Source organism: Ammospiza caudacuta, chromosome 1 (assembly GCF_027887145.1).
Source record: "Ammospiza caudacuta isolate bAmmCau1 chromosome 1, bAmmCau1.pri, whole genome shotgun sequence".
NCBI classification, from domain to species: Eukaryota; Metazoa; Chordata; class Aves; order Passeriformes; family Passerellidae; genus Ammospiza; species Ammospiza caudacuta.
The window spans coordinates 70,557,705-70,580,608 of NC_080593.1; the positions used below are offsets into that span (position 1 = coordinate 70,557,705).

A 22,904-nucleotide genomic window follows, 5' to 3' on the forward strand; every position below is an offset into this window, starting at 1 on the left:
TTGAAACATGATTAAGCAGGCCTGAGCTAGAAATAAAGGCTTGAGAGTACTAATAAAACATAGCAGCACGTGCTTTGCTGCTGTGGCGTAGTAGAGGCGAAGGAAGCAAGGGCACGAGTTCCAACAGGTGTGCAAAGACGAGTTAGGCGGTTTTGTTTTCTTTTACACTTTTTCACTCCAAGATAAGCCACGTCGTATGCGATCCCGGCCTTTTCCCCGACGGCTGAAGGCGAAGTTCCCCCGGCACCCCAAGGCAGCGGCGCTCAGCATGCGGACGAGCCCGCAGCCTGCCCCTCCCGGAGCGGACCGGACCCGGAGGCGGACGCGGAGCTCGAGCGGGGCGCGGGAGACAATGCCGGGCCCGCCCCGCACCCCGCCATTCCCGCCGCACGTCACCGGCGGGGCGGAGCGCGCCGCCCCATTTAAGGGGCAGCGAGGGGCGCGGCTGCTGCAGCTGCGAGTGCGGGAGCGGCGTGGAACGAGGCGGTAACAGCAGCGGGGGCAGCTTCGGACACCGGCACCATGCGTGAGATCGTGCATATCCAGGCCGGGCAGTGCGGCAACCAGATCGGCGCCAAGGTACGGACGGGCGCGGAAGCGGGGCGCTCCCACAGGTCGCACCCGCGGGTGGCGCTTCCCGAAATGAAAAGCGACCCGGGCTTTGCTGAGGCGTCGTGACTCCTGCCCCTGTGCCGGTCCGTGCCGCTCGGAGCTGCGGCGGGGCAGGGATATGCCCGCGCTGTCGTCCGGCGTGCCCGGCCTGCTCGCGCTGCCTCGCCCTCTGCGGCCACGGCGCCGGCTGCCGAGGGAGGGAACGGGAGTGTTCCAGTGCCACACACTGTCACCGCTGAACGTGTGCGGGTGTTGCCATCTTGTAGTGGCTACAGGGTCTTAAGCCAATGCTAGACAATGGGAGGATGACAAATTGATATAGCCAGAGATGGCTACCCTTTGGATACAAGCTACAAAGGAATTAACTTGCACTTCAGGGCTATGGCTGCTCGTCAGCGTCTTGCTAGTTCAGCTGCTGCGGCCAGCGAAGCCCTTGTGCACTGACTCACCTTCCCACCCGGCAGCTGCTCTGCCATGCGAGGGAGTGGTCAGGGCCGCGGAATGCATGGGGTGCACCGAGGGTGTGTGATTGGCACTGGCCAGCTGTTTCCACTGGCACTGGAAATGGCTAATTGCCATTTTTCAAAAATTTCCTTTAGTTCTGGGAGGTCATCAGCGATGAGCACGGCATTGACCCCACGGGCAGCTACCACGGGGACAGTGAGCTGCAGCTGGAGAGGATCAACGTGTACTACAATGAAGCTGCTGGTAAGTGCCTGCTTGCTCAGATGTCCTCAAATAAATGGGGCAGCCATGACAGCTCATTGAGGCTGGAAATATCCCTGAACAAGTGCTGTCATCTGCCAGCGACTCCTCTAAGAGACCTTTGTTCTCAGAAAGGCTCTGATAACACGGTAGTCTTGATTGTGACAGTGTCTCTCCAGAGAAATTAAGGGAGGCGGAAGGGAGCCCAGCAGGGCTCCTGTGACACCGGCTGCCTGCTGCAGGGCTGTAACCCTGCTGCTGCTGCTGGTTCCCCCCACAGGTAACAAGTATGTCCCCCGTGCCATCCTCGTGGACCTGGAACCCGGCACCATGGACTCCGTGCGCTCCGGCCCCTTTGGACAGATCTTCCGTCCTGACAACTTTGTCTTTGGTGAGTGACTGTGGCACGGAGGAGTTCCCAGAACTCCACACACAGAAAAGGCTCAGAGCGAGTATGCAAGTGACCCTGGGGAGCCTGAATCCCCATGGCAGAGTGGGGATGGAGAGAGGGGAGGGGCCCAGAGAGAAGGGGCAGTGGCATCACCTGTGTCTGTCCCCGGGGCGCTGATGTGGCACGCGGCTTGTGGTCTGGCCCGCAGGTCAGAGCGGGGCTGGCAACAACTGGGCCAAGGGGCACTACACGGAAGGCGCCGAGCTGGTGGACTCTGTGCTGGACGTGGTGAGGAAGGAGTCGGAGAGCTGCGACTGCCTCCAGGGCTTCCAGCTGACCCACTCGCTGGGCGGAGGCACGGGCTCCGGCATGGGCACCCTCCTGATCAGCAAGATCCGCGAGGAGTACCCCGACCGCATCATGAACACCTTCAGCGTGATGCCCTCGCCCAAGGTGTCGGACACGGTGGTGGAGCCCTACAACGCCACCCTCTCCGTGCACCAGCTGGTGGAGAACACGGACGAGACCTACTGCATCGACAACGAGGCCCTGTATGACATTTGCTTCCGCACCCTGAAGCTGACCACTCCCACCTACGGAGACCTCAACCACCTGGTGTCGGCCACCATGAGCGGCGTGACCACCTGCCTTCGCTTCCCCGGCCAGCTGAACGCCGACCTGCGCAAGCTGGCCGTCAACATGGTGCCTTTCCCGCGGCTGCACTTCTTCATGCCGGGCTTCGCCCCGCTGACCAGCCGTGGCAGCCAGCAGTACCGCGCCCTGACGGTGCCCGAGCTGACGCAGCAGATGTTCGACTCCAAGAACATGATGGCCGCCTGCGACCCCCGCCACGGCCGCTACCTGACGGTGGCCGCCATCTTCCGGGGCCGCATGTCCATGAAGGAGGTGGACGAGCAGATGCTCAATGTGCAGAACAAGAACAGCAGCTACTTTGTGGAGTGGATTCCCAACAACGTCAAGACGGCCGTCTGCGACATCCCCCCGCGCGGCCTCAAGATGTCGGCCACCTTCATCGGCAACAGCACGGCCATCCAGGAGCTCTTCAAGAGGATCTCGGAGCAGTTCACGGCCATGTTCCGCCGCAAGGCCTTCTTGCACTGGTACACCGGCGAGGGCATGGATGAAATGGAGTTCACGGAGGCCGAGAGCAACATGAACGACCTGGTCTCCGAGTACCAGCAATACCAGGATGCCACTGCTGATGAGCAGGGCGAGTTTGAAGAGGAAGGAGAGGAGGATGAGGCTTAAGCTGCCCGGTATCAAAGGAACTTCTGTAAAGCAGGCATGCATCTGAATGACTTCTGATAGTGGTGGTGAAGCATGTTTTCTAGAAACTATGTACCCAATTATCCTCTCAGCTTTTGTGACTTTGCCAGATTTCTCAGTGTAACAGTTCTGAATCCTAATTCTTACCATGTTTTTTGTCCTTTAATATTAAGAGCACATAAAGGCATGTATTCAAGGTCACGGTTTCTGTCTTTCTTAACACCTCATTTGGACAAAGAACAGCTGTTTAGCCTGGGTGGCAACACGTAAGTTTACAGAAATCTTGCACTACAGTGGTATGCTCTGATTGCTGAGGCTTACATGTTCTTAAAACATATGCTTCTCATGCAAATATGTTTAATGTTTTTCTTACATGACACAAACCTACCTATAACTCCATTGCAATGGAAATTCCAACCAAAATTCCCAAACAAGGCAAAGGCTAAGCACCTCTGACTTGCTTTACAGTTCATGTCAGCGTAGGAAATTTTCCACTTCTCTGTTGAAGTCCTTTGCAAAACGCAGGTGTAAATTATGCTTTCCTTCTGGCATCAGAAGCAACCTTAACAGAGAAAAAAACCCCTGCTGATTATGCATTTTATTCTGTGAGGATAGGTAATTAAAATGCTTGTTGCATTTTCCTTGCCCTTGGTTACCCAGTAAGGAATTGTAGTAACTCATTTTAAGTACTGTCCTTATGTGTGTGGTTGGAATGTGAACCACAGCAACAGTTGGAACAGCAAGCATACTACTTGTCCCACTCTGGGGAGGATAAAATAAGCCTAAACCAAATTTTTGTGCCCTAGACCCAGTTTCTAGAAAACCTTCAGGTGATCTTCAGAGAAGATAAGTTCCAAAACTTATGTAAGATGCATCTTTGAAAGGTATGTAAAGTACCTGAGCACTTTTGCTTCTTTCAGAGAACAGTAATTGTGACAGGCAGTGAAACATAGAGTTCTTGTCATTACCCAAACTTGGTTAGTATTTGTACTTTGTCTAATCTTTCTGCAAAAAGACAATTGTAATCTAAAACCATTCATCCATTAAAATAAAAAGGTAAGTCTGAACTTCTCTGGCTATGCCAAAAGCTTAGAAGTAGTACCTGTGAATAAGGTTAAATTTTTATAATACAAGTATGAGTTTGACATGCCTAAAATTCTGCTTACTTTTGCTTTCTATCTGAGACAAACTTTATATATCAGGGATGAACACTTCTTTATATGGAGGTGGGAAATTCTTTAAATTGTCTTGTTTTGCCACATACCAAGCAGTTCCTATAGAGCTAAAACCATTTTGACTTATACTATGCTGCCTTCACCTCCAAGTCCCACTATAGCAAGAGGGATCACCTCCTTTTGGTGGTGCCAAGTGCTGTTTTGTTTTGGGAAAAGCGCAGCAGCATGTGAACGTACCCAGCTTCTCTAGTGAATTTCATGAAGTCTGTTTCTTGTAAGGTAAGCAGCACACAGATGCACAAACTAAAGCACTGTGCATGCAATCTCCTATTGCCATTAATGTTTCTGACTATTGTAATGCTACCAGACTCCAGCCATGCCATTCAAATGCAGAATGATGGCACACTCTTTCACCATGAGAGAAACCAGCAATGTATCTACACTGTAATCAGAAGAAGCTTTTTCTACTTTACTACTACATAAAAGTCAAGGCAAGAAAAACTGATGGTGGAAGCATGTGTTACTGAAAACATACTGAATATAAGATTTTCTTTCTGCTTCACAATGAAAAATTGGCACCTCTAATGCAACCAGGAAAGAATAGGACCATATGCCCAAGCATTAATTTCTGAGAACACCATTAGTCTGGTTTCTTTTCTGACAAATAAGCATAAACGGGAGCACTTCAGCACAAAGGCATGGAAAGAATCACTGTTTAACATTTTATTAGATAGCAATTTCTAACAGTGTTTTCTCTTTAACTTGTCTTCCAAAGGGAAGCTATCAGATTCTTGTCTATTTTCTTGGGATGATTTGCCTTAGTCAGCAACTAGAGTATTTTGGAGCTCAGTGAAATGAAGCAGGATGATAAGTGTTCTGAACAGGGCATGTAGGAGTGACAAATCAGCAGACATGAAATCAAACACCTGCATGAAATTGTGAGGAAGATGTCTTGTTCTCATCTTTCCTGTAGCAGAATGTATTACTATGATCAGCAGGGCTGACTTAGAGGTATCATTCATTTTTGCACTGAGATGACATCAGCAAAACAGTTCCCTACACTTTGCATTCATAAAAATGCTTTGCCCCCCTCCACTACTTCTGTTCTCCATTGCTAATCATCACAGTCTGTTATTAAGTAGTAATAGAATGCTTGCAGTTGTGTGCAAATTCATGAAGAAAATTCAGGTGGTAAAATCCCAGCTTTTTATAGGAAGCCTTTCTGGAATTTTCACGTTGTGCTGGATTTTGGCTGGGATAGAGTAAATTTTCTTCACAGTAGCTGTTATGGGGCTGTTTTAGATTTGTGCTGGAAACGGTGTTGATAACACAGAGATGTTTCTATTATTGCTGAGCAGGGCTTGGACAGCATCAAGGCCTTCTTGTACTGCCCCACTAGGGAGGAGACTGAGGGTGCACAAAGAGCTGGGAGGGGACAGAGCTGGGACAGCTGACCCCAACTGACCAAAGGAATATTCCATGCCTATGGCATCCTGCTGAGCATACAGAGCTGGGGGAAGAAGGAAGGGGGATGTTTGGAGGGATGACATTTGTCTTCCCAAGTAACTGCTATGTGTGATGGAGCCTGGCTCTCCTGGGGATGGCTGAACACCAGCCTGCCTGTGGGAGGAGTGAGTTAAGTCCTTGTTTTACTTTGCTGGCATTATTGGCTTTAGCTATTAATCTGCCTTTATCTCAACACATGAGTTTGGTTTTTTAACATTTTTACTCATCTGATTCTGTCCCTGATCCCGTGAGTGAGGGAGTGAGTAGTACTGAGTTGCCATCTGAGGTTAAACCACAACACACATGAAGCAGATTTTTCTTGTTTATATAGTAATGTTTCTGAGCATGCTTGCACATTTTTTTCCTCATTCTGCTTTTCTTAAAAACATGGAAAATTCATGGGACAGGTGGAAACAGAACTCTGAGGTTGTTCACATTATTAGGGCAGAGCAAACAGAAGTGAACTGTGTTTCTCTAATAACTGGGAATCTCTCTCCATTCATAGCATCTAAATTCCTTGTTCTGCTGAATAGGACAGAAATGAGGTCTCTTATAGCAAAAGGAATGCAATGGTCATAACAACTTTGCTTGCTTTGATAAAGCTTAGGGAGTAGTAGTTTGTGTAGTGGAAAGAGGAAAAGGAACTTCGTTTCACTCAGAGGGCTTTAGGAAGGAGCTCATTAAAATACTTCACTTTTTATACTGCAAGGAAAGTCCAGCTACCCAATTTGCATTGTAACTTGCTAGGGAAGTTTAGAATAGCTCTCTGTGTGGCAGAGAGAACCTGTCCAAATACTTTTTCTTAAACAGTGAGTTTGAACTACATTTCTTCAACAAGGGTTTATAAAAATTCCATCATTTAACTTACCGAGAGCCTTTGATGTGCTTATGAATGTATTCTGCATGAGCTTGTGGGACCAAAGGGTCCTTCTCACCATGAATTATAAATGTGGGACATTTAATATCTGGCAGCAACTGTTGGCAGATACTACCTAGGGAGAAAACAAACGAAGGTCACACTTTGGTTTAAAATTGTATGAAAGATGAAACTGCTTCCATAAAGGGCTCTGAACTCCATTGGGCTCTAGCTATTGCCTCTCCTTGTGGATTGTGTGTGATTAATCTACAGAACTATGTAAGCAGGACTATAATTAACATCTTTCTCCAAAATCTTACTTCACTGCAATTTGCTCTATTAATGGATACTAGCACAAAAGGATACAGAGAATTAAGTACTTCTGTTCCACATTTCCCCCAGGCTCCCTTTGACTCCTCAAAGCCAATACATGAATCTCATTCCCAGCTTTGTTCTTCTCAGCCTTAGAGTTTTATGGCCCTCAGCTTAACCTACATTTTGATACAGCAGTTGTCAGGTTACAAGATTTGCTACTTTTTTAGAACAAATTAACTTAGGCTGCACTCACACCTGTTGCACTTCCCAGGCCCATTGCTGTCTGCAATGTTCTAATGGACTGATCCCAGCTGGATGCCAAGCAACTACCTGAGCCCCCCATCACTCCCTCCACAAGTGGACAGGGGAGAGAAAACAGAGTAAAAGGTTCCCAAGCTGAGATAAGGACTAGGAGAGAGCACCCACTGAATACCATTGTGGGCAAAACAGAGTCAGCTCAGGGATATTAACTGAATTTATTACTAACAAAATCTAAGCAGGATCATGAGAAGTAAAATAAATCTTAGAAGCTTCTTCCTGGGTTCTACCTTCTGACTCTCTGTGGTGCAGGGAGATGGGGAGTGGGGGTTGAGGTCAGTTCATGACAGGTTGTTCCTGCTGCTCCTCAGGGAGTCCTTCCACTGCTCCAGTGTGGGGTCCCTCCCACAGGCAGCAGTTCTCCATTAACTTCTCCAACATGAATCCATTCCACAAACAGTGGTTCCCCACAAATTGCTGCAAGGTGAGTCATCTTTCCACAGGGTGCAGTCCTTCAGGCACAGCCTGCTCCAGCCTAAGTTCCCCACTGGGTTACAAGTCCTACCAGGAAACCTGCTCCTGTGTGAGCTCCTCTCTCCATGGCTCTGCAGGTCCCAGCAGGAGCCTGCTCCAGCATGGATTTCCCACAGGTACACAGCCCTTTCTTGGGCATCCACCTGCTCTGGTGTGGGCTCCTCCAAGAGCTGCAGCTGGATCCCTGTGGACCTCCATGGGCTGCAGGGGCACAGCTGTCTCACCAGGGTCTGCACCATGGGCTGTAGGGAAATCTCAGGTCCTGGAGCACCTCCTTCCCTTCTTTCTTCACTGACCTTGGTGGCTGCATAGTTGTTCCTCTCACTTATTCTCACCCTGCTCTTCTCTGGCTGCAGTAACATCTGTGCAGTAACTTTTTTCCTTCTTAAGTCAGTTTTCACAGAGCTGTTACTGCCATCACGCCTTGGCCAGTGGTATGTCCATCTTGGAGCAGGCTGCCATTGGCCCTGCCAGACACAGAGGAAGCTTCTAGGCACCCTGCAGCCCCCCTGGTACCAAAACCTGGCCATGCAAACTCAGCACAAATGCATAACCATTTGATATGAATTGTACTAAAGCTATTCAAAAGTTATTTTCCCCACCCATTCATAATTTTGTTTTCTAGTCATTAATCTCATTAGAAGGAATTGTAATGGTTTTACTTAGAGACTTTTCTGAATTTTCTCCCCTTTTTTCCCTGATTTCTTAGTAACCCAGTTTTCAAACTCACTGCCTAACTTCCCACATTCTTGCAAAGCAATCTTTGGGCAAAACATCTTCAAGGGGTTTTATTTTCTGTTTTTCCTTGGGATAACTTAGTCTATTTGCAATTGTCACCTTGCAGCTACCAACAGCTGCAAGATTAATGCTCATACATGCACATTTTCCTTAGCGCTAAAGTCAGAAGCTGTCTCACAGTTTTTCCAATTATTTGGTTATTTATGCAGCCTTTGTTTGGAATTCTACTGGTTAAATATTTTCATTTAGAATATTTTACCCATAGTCCTCTAATACCTGCAGAAATGTTGACTATTTTTCACAACAAGCTCCAAGTAAATTTAGGTTATTTATCTAGGAACATAGTTCACAGTCAAACTATTATTTCCTTGTTTTCAGTCCTAAAACTGTATTGTACTAAAACCATTAAATTATTTTTATTCTAAAAGTATGGGAACAGCAAGAAGAATCTTGGATGTTGCAACTTTATGCAACTTACTCAGTTTCACAAATTGTTAGCTCCTTCTAAAAGTTCATTTCTTATGGTATTTTACACTAAGAGCTGTCTCATTCAGGGAAAACAGTCTAGTTTTAAAAAAGCTTGAGGTTTTGGCCAACATTGGGTTTGCTGTCCTCCCTTTATCTCTGATGGGTTTTATTAACAGCTTTTCTTATATCTGCTGTATCTGTGCCTTTGTTACAGTGTTTTAAGTTTAATTGCAAAGTGGCCTGTCTGTAATCCAAGTTGGAAAACTTGTTTTCCCCTGGAAAAAATCCTGCAGTCTGATGGCTGCTCGTCTCTCGAAGCAAACATTAGGCTTCTCCCAATATCTGACCCAGTTTCAGCATCTAGATAATTCAGCTCCTTGTTACATGTTTCTTGGTGGCTTCTTTTTCACAGTCACTTTATCTCAGTGTCTGAGGCATGAGCAGGCAGTGAAGCAATGTCACAGCCACAGATTCACCAGCCTGGGCTTTGCACTTCAGAAAAAAATAGTTTTAAGGAGATTCCAGAAAAGCTAAAATAAAATTGCAACATAATTTGTTACATCACATTACTAGGAAAAGTCCTAGTCCTGTGTTGATCCTATACAAAAATTTATGGAAAAAATATGACATGAAGGAATATTTTCCCTGTAGTACCTGCTGCCTGTTAATGTACATTACCTTCTATCTTTCATTATCAGAGTTACAGAAAAATGTGTATATGAGTTACAAACTCCTTTTTTTTAATACATTATGAATTACTGCTTTAGGCAAATTAAAAGCAAATTCACTCTGAATCAAAATAGAACTGCAAATTATTATTCATAGTATCCTTGGCTGAAAAGGTCTATAAAGAGTAACTGCAGAAATCTTCAGGGATAAAAAGCTATATTGTGTAGTTTTGTTTTTGTTTTATTTTTAAATACCTGAGCTGCTTCAATAGTGTTTTTAAAATGTGTTTTTTAAATTTTGAGTTATCAAAATCTGAAGTCCCTTCTTTTTTAACTCACATGCTACAAGGTTTGAAAGAGTTCTTCAGCTCTGTTTCGCAACAAGTGAAAGGAGCATGCCTTAATTTTGGTACATCTTAACTATGTCACCAAGAGATAATCCTTTGACACAGAGACAGAAGAGGAGAGAAAGATTCTGCTTGAGCAGAATCCTTCCTATTTAATCTGCACAAAAGCAATGGCTTAATAGTGCAGTTTTGTGGTGGAACAGGAGGAGAACCTCAGCAGCTAATGTTTTCCAGAAATGTTTTCCTTTGTACCTTTCTGGTTCTGTGAACCATCTACAGAGTAATTGTGTAGATGAGTGTGAGTGTGAGTCAGACCCAGCTTTTTATACCATATGCAGAGTCCTTCTTTTACTGGCTGCTAGAAGTACTGTTACATTTTTTTTTATCCAGAACTGCCTGCTCCTCTACTTGCCTCAGTTCAATATTGTGAAAGCCTTACCATCTGAATTTTCAGCAAAGCGTGATATTCCATCTACCCAAGCCTCACAGGTTTCTGCAAAGTACTTATGGCCATACAGCTCTTCCAGTGGTTTCCTGACCTTTTCACTCCATTTTGAAACATCTCGGATGCCTGCACAAAATAAAGTTGAAATATGTTATGTCTTTTCCAGCAAAAAGGTCCAAACCACACCTAATATGGAGAAGTTCTCAAACCAGACTGCAAATATGTATTTCAAACTTGAAACTGCAATGAATATTTCAAATAATTCATAGTATGGAAAGAGTGTAAAAAAGACAGTAGTACAACCTCTGCTGTGGTCTTCTCAGTTGTAGAGGAACATCTTGTTATTATTTTCCTTGTCACAAGGAAAACCAGAAAAAGCATCCTATTCAAAGGACTCAGTCCTAAAACTTCTGATGCTTCTTTCTGGAGGGCTTTCACAAGAGAAGTTCAAGGGCTACCTTGTGTACAAAAATAGGATTTTTTCATAACAGTGTTCTAGACCTGGCAGTTCTTTTTCATATCCTCCAGCCTTTTGCATCAACTCATGGATGGAAGTTCTTCCATGGCTCCTACTAACTCTTAGAGGAAGGAAGCTCTTACTAAGGCATTCCAGCAAGCTGACATCATGGTACATTTGCCATAGTTTTACACAAAAACAAGTGACTCAATAGAGATCTGTGACTCATGGCAGGCTGGCTAAAACTGTACAAATAATCTGACATTTTAGTTATTTATTTATCAGATTTTTCTATTTTTTCCTCTAAAATTTTTGGTACTGCTCACAAACTAGCTATTCAAAAGGGTTCTTTTCACTAAACTACATTCCAGCTGTACAGCTTTGTACTGACAAAATCTGAAAAAGTTGGCACAGCAGAGAACAGCACAGTACTGAATCATCAAACTGCAAAACATGCCACTAGCAAAGGTTTTAATTGGTTTCAAAAGGGAATTAAGGGAAGAAAGGAGTGAGGTGTTAATTAACAAAGAGAACCTGTCCAGCCAAATGACAGAGGTAGCAGTGACTGAGAGTATTTTATAACATCTGGTTGGAAATGAGTCTGCTCACCCCAGGCTAGGTGCTACTGAGCAATGGTTTCTCATATAGAACCTACTGTTTTATCCTTGTGGCTGGCATTCATTTAAAAAGAGAAGGGAGAAGCCAATGTTGAAAGGACACGGATACCAAATCAACACCTTTCTTTCCTGCCAAACCCTCCAATGCAGCTGACATGCACTGACGAGCCAGTTGTAGAAGACTTGTGCTGCTAATCTCTGAGCTCTATCAGCCAGGGAGAGATGTTGAAAGCAACAATTTACAAAGGACAAAGGCCAATATTGCAGTGGGTGCTCCATGTAAATAGGGCACTTTTTGTTGTTGTTTTTGGGGTTTTTTTAAATTTTTCTTTTACATTTTAGCCTGTTGTGTAGGGAGATGTGCATTTCATAGTTATACAACAAAAAATCATAACTATAAAAGCATGTAAAGAAATAAAGCATTTTACAGAGCTAAAAAGCATTTTGCTTTCTGAACTAAAAAATATCTTACTACTGCTACTGCCAATTTTAGTTTTAGTATAGGTGAGGTAAATACAGATGTGCAATACATACACTTGTAATTTTGCTGAAGCAAGAGAGATTGAACAGCTGGTATAAGTCAAACTCCACTCACTAAAATGAAATCATACTGGGTTACATTTGTTGAGAGCTGACATGGTTAACTCTTTTCATTTCTATGTTCAACAGGAAATATGGCCCCTTTCTGAGTTCACCAGCCATTTCTTCCTAATTTTCTTTATAGTGAGCAGTGATCTCAGATTCTATTTCACATGAGTGGAATAAGGATCAGAAGTCCCCTATTTCTTTACTTTGCAAAGGTTTTCTAATGATAATAATTAACTCTGAAGGAATGCAAATGGTAAAGACACCTTGGGACATTTACTTGAATGATTCATTTGTTTCCTGAACTTAAAAGGTAAGTTATGAACTTATTTTCTTACTGTCTATATTATATAGCCCCTTGAGGCAAAAGCTGTAATGAGCTAGCCCAGTAATTATCTGTGGACCTGGTTTTAAAAAGGTTGTGTAAGATGTGAGATAAGAAATTTGATAGCACTATTTGGAATTTATTTTTAGAAATTTATTACAACAACAAACCTCTGACTTCCTGAAAACTACTGATAAGATATTGTAACTTCTGCTTTTCATCAGGCTAAGTTGGTAAGGACTTGTTAAAAAATCTATTATATTACCCTTAGAGTAATTGTTAGAGAGTTTCTCATTATAACTTAAATCTATCCCTATACCTCACAATGCAGTGAATTTTGTGTCATGTTTCTTTAGGTTTGTTGTGTCCTCAGCTCTGTCTTCACTTAGCTGTCACATGACTAAGATCCTTGGGTCAAGTAGAAAGTAAATGAATTCATTTACATACCATTGTAAATTCTCACATCCTCTTGAGTAACGCTGGCATTTGCTCCCCAGACAACCAACTTGTGGATAAGATTTGGGTATTTTGCAGCAGCAATGAGAGCTGTAATTCCACCATCACTCCACCCCAGCAAGGAGAACTTCTTAAACTTCAGTGCCTTGATTCATACAAGAAAGTTACATGCAAATCATCAGCTGGATTTACAGCCAAATGTCAAATATTTCTTGAAAATGAACTGTAATGTTTTAGGCACAACACCATGTAGTTGAACTACAGTAAGTTTTTATAATTAGAAAACATAATTTTCTTGCTATACATAAAAATGCTTTTAAAAAGTCAAATTTAGAAAACAAGAAATTACCCCTGCCATTTCAATTTTCTAACTCTTTAATGAAATGGACAGTAGTCCTATTAGATTCTTGCTGTGTTTTAAAAAGCCCTTCAAAAAAAGAAAAGCTGATTTAAAATGGAGAGTAAAGACCTTTTCAGAGAGCCTGATGATTTGAAGAATCTGTGTAAAAGCTGGCAAAGACTACCACAGTGTGGATGGTAAGATTAAGCTAAACTTAAGAAAAAGAAAAGTGTAAGATTTGAAAAATGGAAGCCAGTGATCTGGTTTATTGATGCTATCTGAGCTTAAAATACCCTGCTTTTTGGTAACAACCAAAAATGCTTCAAGTATTTTCTAAAGGATTTTATCAAATTTTAGTTGCTTATTCACATTTTTTGAAGTTTGTATGTTTGAAATGTTACTTCACGGCCAGTTGCGATTTGAAACATTAACATCTAAATTCCTCTTTCTTCAAAAGGAAGGCTTAAGGCAAAAAATATGACAACCAAGACCTTAATTCATTCTGACCAGTGACAGGACCCAAGGGAATGGCATGGGAAGAGTTGGGGGAGGTTTAGGTTGGATATCAGGAAAAGGTTTTTCACCTAGAGGGTGGCGGGGCAGTGGTCACAGCACCAAGCCTGACAGAGTACAAGAAGCGTTTGGACAACACCCTCAGGCACATGGTGTGACTCTTGGAGTGTCCTGCACAGGGCCAGGAGTTGGACTCGATGATCCTGATGGGTCCCTTCCAACTCCTGTTCTGTGATTCCATGATAATGATTTCTACTAGAATTTGAAAACCTTGTTTCCTTATAATCACTATAGGTCATAGGGAGTACTGACAGTCACAGGTGAGAGAATTTTGTGTGTGTTATGTGCAGTGGAGAAAGAGTGGGGAAGGTAAAGGCACTCATCTGAAGGTTGTAGACGGATGATGGTGGTTCAATGGTTAAGCAGTACTTGAAGTTTTGCATATAGGAACTGCGGTTTGTGAACTCATTCACAAGAAATATATTTTGCAGTGTTTTTTTGCTTTTGTTCTGCAGAAATTACAACCTTTTAGATGTAATCAAGGAGTGTATTGTGCTTTTGCAGGATAAACGAGCAAGTTAGTTGAATGAGTTGCTTTGCTGCTTGGTGATGTCGGAAGTCCAGGCCCGCTTTGTTGTGACAGAAGAAAGCAAAAATCCAGGCAATGAGAGAAACAACTACAGAGGGAGAAAAAGAAGTTTCTACTTTGCTTGTAAACTTAATGCTCAAGTGAGTCACAACTTTACTAATCAACTCAATATTTAGCAGACTTCTATCCCTATAAGGCTTTTATTTTTTCGCCTTTATCCTCATTATTCTGCTCACTGTAGTTTCCACCAATTTTAGATTTCACTCTGCAAAGCTGTAATTACTAAACAGAAAAGAAAAAAGGTAGAGGAAAGAAAGGGACATGTAAAGTGAGAGCTCAATAGCAAGAAAAGAGAACTTTGAATTTTTGCAGTTGATCAGAAGTTGGCCCTGGTCTGATGAAGAAGTAGTTCATCTTAGTCCAACTTTCACTATTGTGCTGCTCAAGGGCTCCTGGTGTCTTGGCAGATTTTGGGGGTTTGCAGCAGTGCTTGTAAAGGTTAAATTTTGATGTTGCTACTGTTTCTCTACTGCCAATAACAAATGATGTAGCTCAAAGCTGGCTGAAGGATGGAATAGCTGATTAAATTTTTGTTCTTCATGCTAGGTTATTTGAGATCTATTTGCCTCCAGTATTTCTCATGTTTACTAGCCTTTATCTTGATGCATTCTTTGGGGTATCTCAGGATGCCTTTCCAGCAGGAGGAATTTAATTTATCCTTTGCAGCCTTCAGAAAAACAATGTGATGTAACAGATGTGCTGAATAAGGTGTGCACTTTTGCTTGCTTTAATTTTTAACTATTTACAGTACAGGTTGCTAATGTAGCATGGGCAATAACCTGAAAAAATAACTGATTGCACAGCAGAGTTTTATGGGTGATTTTGTGCTGCCTTTACTCAGTGAGTGAAAAAAAATCTCTTTAGAAGTCACCTCCTCCATCCAGGCCTCTGTGAAATGCAATCCAATGAGCACATACAGCAGTGAGCTGCAATACAACATCACTCTGCACTGCATGTATGTTTTCACTGCACCACAGGGAGTGTAGCAGAAGCAAAAGTTGCAGTTGATCTACAAAAACGTACAAAAGCTCAAGGCCATCCTTTTGCTAGGACAGTGGCTCTGAAGAGTAAGAACTTCTTAAATATCAACACTAATTATTTCCCTAATGACTGTTTTAATGCTATTGACTTTGCTAGCACTAAACATTGGGGTAGAGGGCAGCAAAGTGGGCTCAGGTGCATTATACTCCTTTTATTTCAAGTAAAGTCCTTCGCAGAACACACACACAGATACAGAACAGAGCCTTCTGCATAAAGGTCCTAAATACTCTGCAGAATTTCAGCTTTTGTTATTTCACAGAAACCTTGCATCACTCACAGTTCCAGCAGAGACACCAGAATCTGAAGGAGACTAGAAAAAAGTTCTGAAGGCTCGCTCATATGGATGTGTTTTTTGGCTGATTGTAGGCTGGATGATGTATATAAACCATTATATTCTTGAAATCATAGTTGGAATGATTCCTTGGGATTTGTGCTATCCTTTGTAATATCCTAAAATAGCAGCTAGTCTCCCACGCTTGGAAATACTTTAGTAAGTTTTTATTATATGCTTATATTGAGAAACATCTACAAAAAAACAGGATGCTATGCCTCATTTGCTTTGGCAGCTCTAGAGACTGGTAGGCTGCTGTTCTGTTTGGCTGGAAGCTACGTGGTTACATTCCCTTTGGGGAAAGCTCTGTTTAATATTTTGCATTTATTAGTATTTGATCAGAGACAAGAAAGGGGGACAACCATTTAGACTGCAAGTTTGTCACCTATTCATGGCAGCATCTTTATTTTCTTTGCTAGTGTAGCAGAAGAAATTGAAGATTTACAGTACAGAGAGATAGCTTTTATGGTTAGAGGGCAAATCTGTGTCTTAATCCCGATTCTGCTGTCAGACTTACTTTGTTTCACTATGCAGAATCCACCTGGAAGGCCACATTTCCAGTTTCAGATGGGTTTTCAGAAAGGTTATTGTTTATTATAGAAATACAGTTGGACTGACTGTCAGAATCTTGCCTCATATTTTTGGAATTTTAATGCTCCGCCAATTTTCTTAACATGACCAAAGAGACTGTATATCCTAATATAAAAATGCCAGAATATTAGCTAAAGCTAAACCAGAAAATAGTGTCAGCAGTTATAGGACAGAATAAAAGAGAAACACAGATTTGAATAAAAAATCTGAAGGATTTTTCAAGAAGGATAAATCATAACAGCTTTAGGCCATATTATTTATAACCACAATAGCTGTATTAATTAGTAAGATTTGGTATGGTCACAGGAAGCCTTTGATTTCCCACAAAAATTACTTCAGTAATATGCTGTAAAATGCAAAGCATCAAGTTAATTTTTAGAATCAAATGTTGCTTATAATGGGCTGCTCAAGGCAAAATGCCAAGATTCTATTTGATAGAAAATTTTCTAAGAGCCTTCAGTATGGTAATCCCTTCAATTAAATTACTTTGCATAGATTTTGTTTCTTACACACACATTTAACTACACTTATATGGTTCTTGGCTGCAAACCTCTTAGGGCAGGGTCTTAGAATAAAATCATATTGCTCTATATTAGTTCCTACTGCTGAACCTCTATGCATCCTGCAGAATAGGTGGAAGAAGAAAATATTTTCTGGAATAGTGTGTATATGCTCACTTTTAAGCCTACATTTGTATGGTCTTTTCATAATTTGCTGTCTGCTGGAAACAACATTCCTCCTTCTCAACATTTAAGGAAAACAGCTTAAAAAAAAAAAAAAGAAATAATAAAAATTTAATAATAGATTTACCTGCATAAGATCCACAGCATCTTTTGCATCCCTCTCAAAGAAATCTGGAGGAAAGTCCCGAGATGGAGGAATGGACTTTCCATAACCCCGAGGATCCCAAGCAACAACTGTGAAAAGTTGCTTATTCATAGACTTAAGCTGCGGTCCAAAATCAGTTTGACCACTCCCTGAAACATTGTAATTTTTCAATTTTATTAACCACCATACTGCAAACATAGTATACATACTCTAAAGGGAAACTGGGGAAATCTTGTAACTTTATTCCAAATAAGAGATTACCCAACAAGTGTATTCTTTAATTGTCAGTATTCGTTGCCACTCTTAGACAGGAAGTGCCACAGCTAAAATCTTTAGAAGCATCTGCAGTACTTTCAGAGCAAACCCTTTCTGGTAGGTATGAAAGGTTATTCAAGAACAGCATTCTCACATATGATTAAATACAGTATCTGAAACTGAAGTACCTGAGTAGGGATTTATATTAGACAGATTTAAATGTGGGCATTTAATTGCCCATGTTACCTGGGCAATACAGGGGAAACTGAGAGAGCAGGAATATTTTGCTATAAATTTGTAAGTGAAAAGTACTGTGCCACACAGTTATGATTTGATAAAGCATCTCTATTGGTGCTTAAAGCTGACCTTTAAATACTTTGCTGCCTGAGGAGACTGTGGTGACACAGAAGCATAAAATTATATAATTTTATTTTTCTAGTATGTAGAAATAAGCCAAATACAGCCATTTTTCTGATGCAGAAACATTTCTTTCATTAATTACTCAGACCTTCAAAGGGTTTAAACATGAAGTACTCCTGTCTATTGCACTAAGCTATCTATGAATGAAGGTAACCTAGCATGAAGGTAAGACTGCAGTCTGTGTTGTTTGTATTGTGGTCATGTGGTAATAGTATCAAATGCTATTTGATTAAAACTTGTTCAAATTTAATGTGCTGAAATATGAAATACATCCATTGCTATATTAAAAAGGTCATTTAAAGGCATGTAAAAGGTTATTGTTTCTGTTTACTTGGACAAATCAGTCCTCAGATACCCTCAACAGATCTAAGTTATAAAAAAGGCTTTATATAGCCTGCTATGATGATAGAAATGTATGCAAAATAATAATAAATAATCATCAATAACAATAATATTGCTCACAAGTGAAGAAATATATTATTTCTGTTTAAAGAGTTTGTATTGGCAATAGTATTGCTAGTTTAAAAAGCTGCTTAAAATCAATAGATTGAAATATATTTTTCATATTTTGAAATACTTGAAGGATGACTAGTATTAAATTTTTTCCACTCTCCCCTTGAGAATTCTTTGAAAGAAAGAACCACTTCATGAAGACCTGAAAACGTTGCTGCCAAGAAGAACAAATGTTTCCTGCTCTTCAGTTCTTGACATGTTATCATCTTATCCAGCAATTCAATTAATCATTTGCCCAACTCTGAGCACAGTAACAGTCCTACTGACAGCCTGCCATGAACTGTTGGTAAGTCTGATGGATCCTTTAAAACTGCAAGAACCCAGAAAAAATAGGCTGTGTTAATTTTAAAAGGCTGATATCAAAAACAGCATTTTCAATGGACAGAACACCACTTAGCCAGCAGAACCTGTTGTCCATCTCAAAAAACCACTGAGAATCTTAATGATGTGAAAATACATCTTTAAGCAAAAAAAATAATGTTAACAGTGAATTTTTCATAATAAACTGTAAGGGTTACATTATGTCTATAAATTCAGTTGAAATCCATCCAGCTTCTAAAGAGGAATGCATAATTCACTCTGTGTAACAAATATAGCTGACCTGATTTTTTTCTCCCCCTTCTGCTATTTTCCACTTTGCGTAGCTATTTGCCACCTGTCCTGGACACCATCTTTGCACAGTTAAATCCAAAAGTGCAAGTGACCGCTAGGTAAGTCAAGACATTGTATAAAAGGTGACTGGTAAAATAAATGAAACCTTCTAAAAACTGTTAACTGATGGCAACAACTCTGCATTTCCCCTTCTGTTTTAAGTGTAGCAATTTTTTTTAATGGCAATGCTCCATAAATCAGGTGTTGAATACATTACAAAATAGTTTTGTGCATTCTTGCTGGAGACCAAATGGATAAAGAAGTGGTTGCTCTACAAAGAAGATAAAATCTCCAAACCTAGCATTCCTGGAAGCAGAAGAACTGCATGGCTTCCTTCTCCTGTTTGCTGATAATGCAGGTGGACTCCATTCACTTGGATTTTGGCAGATGTTATTGAAGTACTAGGTATAGGGAAAAAGGAGAGAAATAGGAAAAGATTCAGAGAGTTAATTTTTATTACTTCCCAGTCACTCCAGGAATACAGAATAAATACTTTTCCTAGATATTAATGACAGCACTGTGAGATTTTAATGGGTTGCTTGCCTTTCATGGGTGCATAGAAGATTAAAAAAAGCTTCTCAGGAGCAGAGAATTATTCAGTTGTGACCACTATGACCACTATGATATATATTCACACCTAGGCTAAAGGCTTAATATACTTAATATCCCTAGGTATATTCCTACCTAGGCTAAAGGCTTGGGGGTGGGAAAACAATCTTGATGGTACAACCAGGAATATACAGAAGCAGCTTTACATGGCTACAGAAACATTGAAATAAATACATTAGAGGGGAGAAACCTCATTCTGTCACAGCATAACTTTCAACATGGCTCATGTTCACCTTGCTATTACTAAACCAAGCCTCTTCATCTGCCAGAGAAACCACAATCTATTGTTGCTGTTCCTCATGAACCACAGGATCTGGAATGAAAACCATTTTGCACTGAGATGAGAGCAGAGAAGAAGAATGTGATAATAATATTTCTGTCAGTGTAATCTCACCAGGATATAACACTTAATTGGAAAATACCACATGAGCAATAAATCCACACACAAAAAAACCACCACAGAAACCGACTGCACAGGCCATCTCTCAGCCCCAACACTTAGACCCCTACACTCATCTTGAGTACAAAGCAGGACATATCTGTAAATGCAAATAAGTGACCCAAGAAACCATGTCCAGATACAAGCCCCTAGTGAGAAGCAGAAGTAGCACAGATTCAAAGTATCTTCTTAACAGTATAAACTATTACATCTGTTCTCCCAGGCAAATTTGTGCCCTAATGGTTGCAAAACATCTTTTCAACAGCCTAATTCATTTTATTTAAAGCTAATATGATAAAAATCTTGCAATTTGGTTACCTATTGAGTAGCCATAATTTTATCTAGATTAAATACTGATGTCCCATGAGTTCAATCACTGTGAATTTCATGTGCATAGAGACATGTTGTTTTCCAGTTTTAGATACAATAACAATCTCTATTCCTTGATATGCACTGAGCAATTCATTAACAATTTAATTTAAATATATAAAGTCTGAACTAGTTACAGTATGTATAGAGTTGAAAGTGGTGGATTACAGGTAAAAACAATCCCAATAATTTACACCCTTTTTAGAAGAAAAATGAACAATAGCTTGCAGACTCATGTTCCCAATACATAGGTGGCAGTTAAACCACAGAACCTCTTCAACACAAAGCCAATTTTGATTTTACACAAAACTTGGGTCTATGTAACCCATCATGCCACATGCCTCAATAAAAGCTGTGACTGTGCAGAATAGTATCAGCTTCTTATGTACAGATCCAATTTGAGAACTGGAGTACAAATCTGTGGCAAGAGTACAGCACAAAGAAATTATTTGTGTAATTATCACTTTGGTGAGTTTTGCTGAATTGCTATGCTAATGGGATCCAAATGATAGTTTGCTTGTAATGCTAAACTTCCTTATAGTCCATGTATCATATTTGATGTGGTTTATACACCTCACAATTCAAATTTTGCATGTAGCACTCATATGGCTGCCTTAGCCCCTTTTTGAATACTGACTTCCACTTTTTTCTTTATATGTTTTTTTTTTTATTTTTCATATGCCATCTTTTAGTTTGTCATTAATTTTAACAGGTATTTTATTATAGTACTTGCCACAGTCTATCAGCACATTGTTCTTATAAAATTTTAATAATTATGTGTTGAGGTTTTATGCCTATGAGGTTTTTTGCTTATGTTGAGGTTTTTTGCTTATAATTGCCAAGCCACTTTCAGTTCCTAACAAAACAGAAATAATCAACATCTTGTTACTTTTTTAAAAACAGGAACATACAGTTTAATAGACAGAGTTATATATTCTGCTTTCCTGATTCAAATTTTTTTTCACATAGTTCTACGTTTTTAGGATTAATTATTAACATCAGGGCCTTGAGAATTTTGCTGAGTCTGTGATGCTTTTCCATTCTTGGATTATGCCTCGGTGTGAAGTCCACTGAAATGCAGGAGGGTATTTTCAATACTTTTTGGACTATCAACAAATGAGTTGGGCTTTTTATCCACTGAGAAATTGTATTGGAACTGGCAACACCTCAGGTGTACTTAGTCCTCGCAGTACCAAACTTCTGTGAGTTTGAAATCACTTCATCAGTTTACTTGTCATCAGGATGACTTCACTTCTGTTAAGTTTTCATAAAGAATGTTTCTTTTGTTGGTTGACAGAATTGGAAACTCTGGTAAAACAAAAAAACCACCGTGATATTTCGAATCAGGAACGTTAATGTGTATAACTCTTTGAGGAGCATTGGATACACACTGCCTACGTTTACCAAGGCAGCACAGATGCAGAGTGGGCAGATCTTGTGCTTCACCTCGTACCCTGCAGGAGCGCAGCTCAATCTGGGAACTACCCCTGTTCCAGCTGTGCTACAATACGACCTGCTCTTTATCTGTGCAAGGGTAACAGGCAGCACTATGTCAGTTTTCCTCTGCGGAACAAGCAGCATGATCTAGATTAGATCCATGTGCTCTCTTGGCCACCCTTACCAGCAGCAGGTGGCCGAGGGCAGGCGGTCAGGGCACGTCCTGCCCTGCGGAGCCCTGGTACGGATCCTTGGGGATCCTGCAGGGAAAGCAGGAGCAGGCTTCTCAGGACACGGCCCGAGTCCCCGCTTTGCCACCTTGTCACCCTCCCGATCCGCTGCGCCACCCCCTCTGCTAACACGCCTCGTCCATCCCGCCGCCTGGCTGACAAACACCCCCTTCCCCAAGCCGCGGGAAGCGAGGAGGGAGCTGGGGAAAGGGAGAAGGAGGCGGCTGTGGATTTTACCCGTAGCAGGCGGCCGGTCCCCGGGCCGTGAGCGGCGCTGCCCGGGCGGGCGGCTGCAACTGCAGCAGCGCCAGAGCCCGGAGGGCCCGGCCCGCGCTCCGGCAAAACATTGCACACAGTGAGGCCGGTCTGGAGGGGAGGGAAGGAGAACGCGGGCCGGCCTGGCGGGGAGGGAAGGAGAAGGCGGACCTGCCCGCCTCCCGTCCCGTGTCCCGCCTCCCTTCCCCTCCCCGCCGGGCGGGGAGACGGGGCCACCAGCGGGGCTTGTGCAGGGAGCGGGGCGGTGCGCTGTCCGCGCTCTGATTGGTGGCTGCTGCTGTCACTCAGGGCAGGACGAGAAGGGTTTGGCTTCTATGCTGTGGCCCCGCCCCCCGTGGCGCTGATTGGCCACCCGGCGGGAGTGGGGGGCCGGAGCAGGTCTGTTGGTCCCTCCCGCCGGGTCGTTCCCCTGTTCCTGATCCCGCCTTGGAGCCAGGGCAGGGATAGTGCTGCCCCCGTTTGAGAGCACGAAGCGAGGGTTAAGGGGTTTGCTCTCTCCAGCCGCCTCCAAGAGCAGAGCAGCGCCCAGCGCCGTGCAGGTGCTTGGCTGCACCGTCGGGGAGCAGCGCGCTGTGAGCGCCTCCCTCCTCTTCAAGAGACGGAGACGCGGCAGCGGCCGGAGTGCCTGCGGGGAGCAGAGATCCCAGCCCCGGGAGATAACGGGGGC

General features: G+C 42.4%; 2 protein-coding genes across 2 annotated transcripts; one reads left to right on the top strand and one right to left on the bottom strand.

Moving 5' to 3' along the window:
* Window positions 1-464: 464 nt before the first annotated feature.
* LOC131566224 (tubulin beta-1 chain) lies at window positions 465-3,218 on the top strand. Its single transcript, XM_058817482.1, has 4 exons — window positions 465-579; window positions 1,212-1,320; window positions 1,598-1,708; window positions 1,917-3,218. Exons 1-4 carry the CDS (start codon window positions 523-525, stop codon window positions 2,975-2,977), a joined length of 1,338 nt encoding a protein of 445 aa, XP_058673465.1. The 5' UTR covers window positions 465-522; the 3' UTR covers window positions 2,978-3,218.
* On the bottom strand, window positions 3,150-22,321 carry BPHL (biphenyl hydrolase like). Its single transcript, XM_058817591.1, has 7 exons — window positions 22,199-22,321; window positions 19,175-19,278; window positions 17,021-17,187; window positions 12,737-12,890; window positions 10,300-10,431; window positions 6,545-6,668; window positions 3,150-3,557 (listed from the first exon to the last, which is right to left on the bottom strand). Exons 1-7 carry the CDS (start codon window positions 22,306-22,308, stop codon window positions 3,470-3,472), a joined length of 879 nt encoding a protein of 292 aa, XP_058673574.1. The 5' UTR covers window positions 22,309-22,321; the 3' UTR covers window positions 3,150-3,469.
* Window positions 22,322-22,904: the final 583 nt, after the last annotated feature.

What these genes read in the sequence shown, in the direction of transcription:
- LOC131566224 (XM_058817482.1), top strand. Translation starts at nt 523, where the DNA reads ATGCGTGAGATCGTGCATATCCAGGCCGGGCAGTGCGGCAACCAGATC. An exon ending in GCAACCAGATCGGCGCCAAG is followed by an intron (nt 580 to 1,211) that starts GTACGGACGGGC and finishes AATTTCCTTTAG; the next exon opens with TTCTGGGAGGTCATCAGCGA. An exon ending in GTACTACAATGAAGCTGCTG is followed by an intron (nt 1,321 to 1,597) that starts GTAAGTGCCTGC and finishes TTCCCCCCACAG; the next exon opens with GTAACAAGTATGTCCCCCGT.
- BPHL (XM_058817591.1), bottom strand. Translation starts at nt 22,308, where the DNA reads ATGTTTTGCCGGAGCGCGGGCCGGGCCCTCCGGGCTCTGGCGCTGCTG. An exon ending in TCTGCTTCCAGGAATGCTAG is followed by an intron (nt 17,188 to 19,174) that starts GTTTGGAGATTT and finishes ACAATGTTTCAG; the next exon opens with GGAGTGGTCAAACTGATTTT. An exon ending in CTTTGCTGAAAATTCAGATG is followed by an intron (nt 6,669 to 10,299) that starts GTAAGGCTTTCA and finishes TTTTCTCCCTAG; the next exon opens with GTAGTATCTGCCAACAGTTG.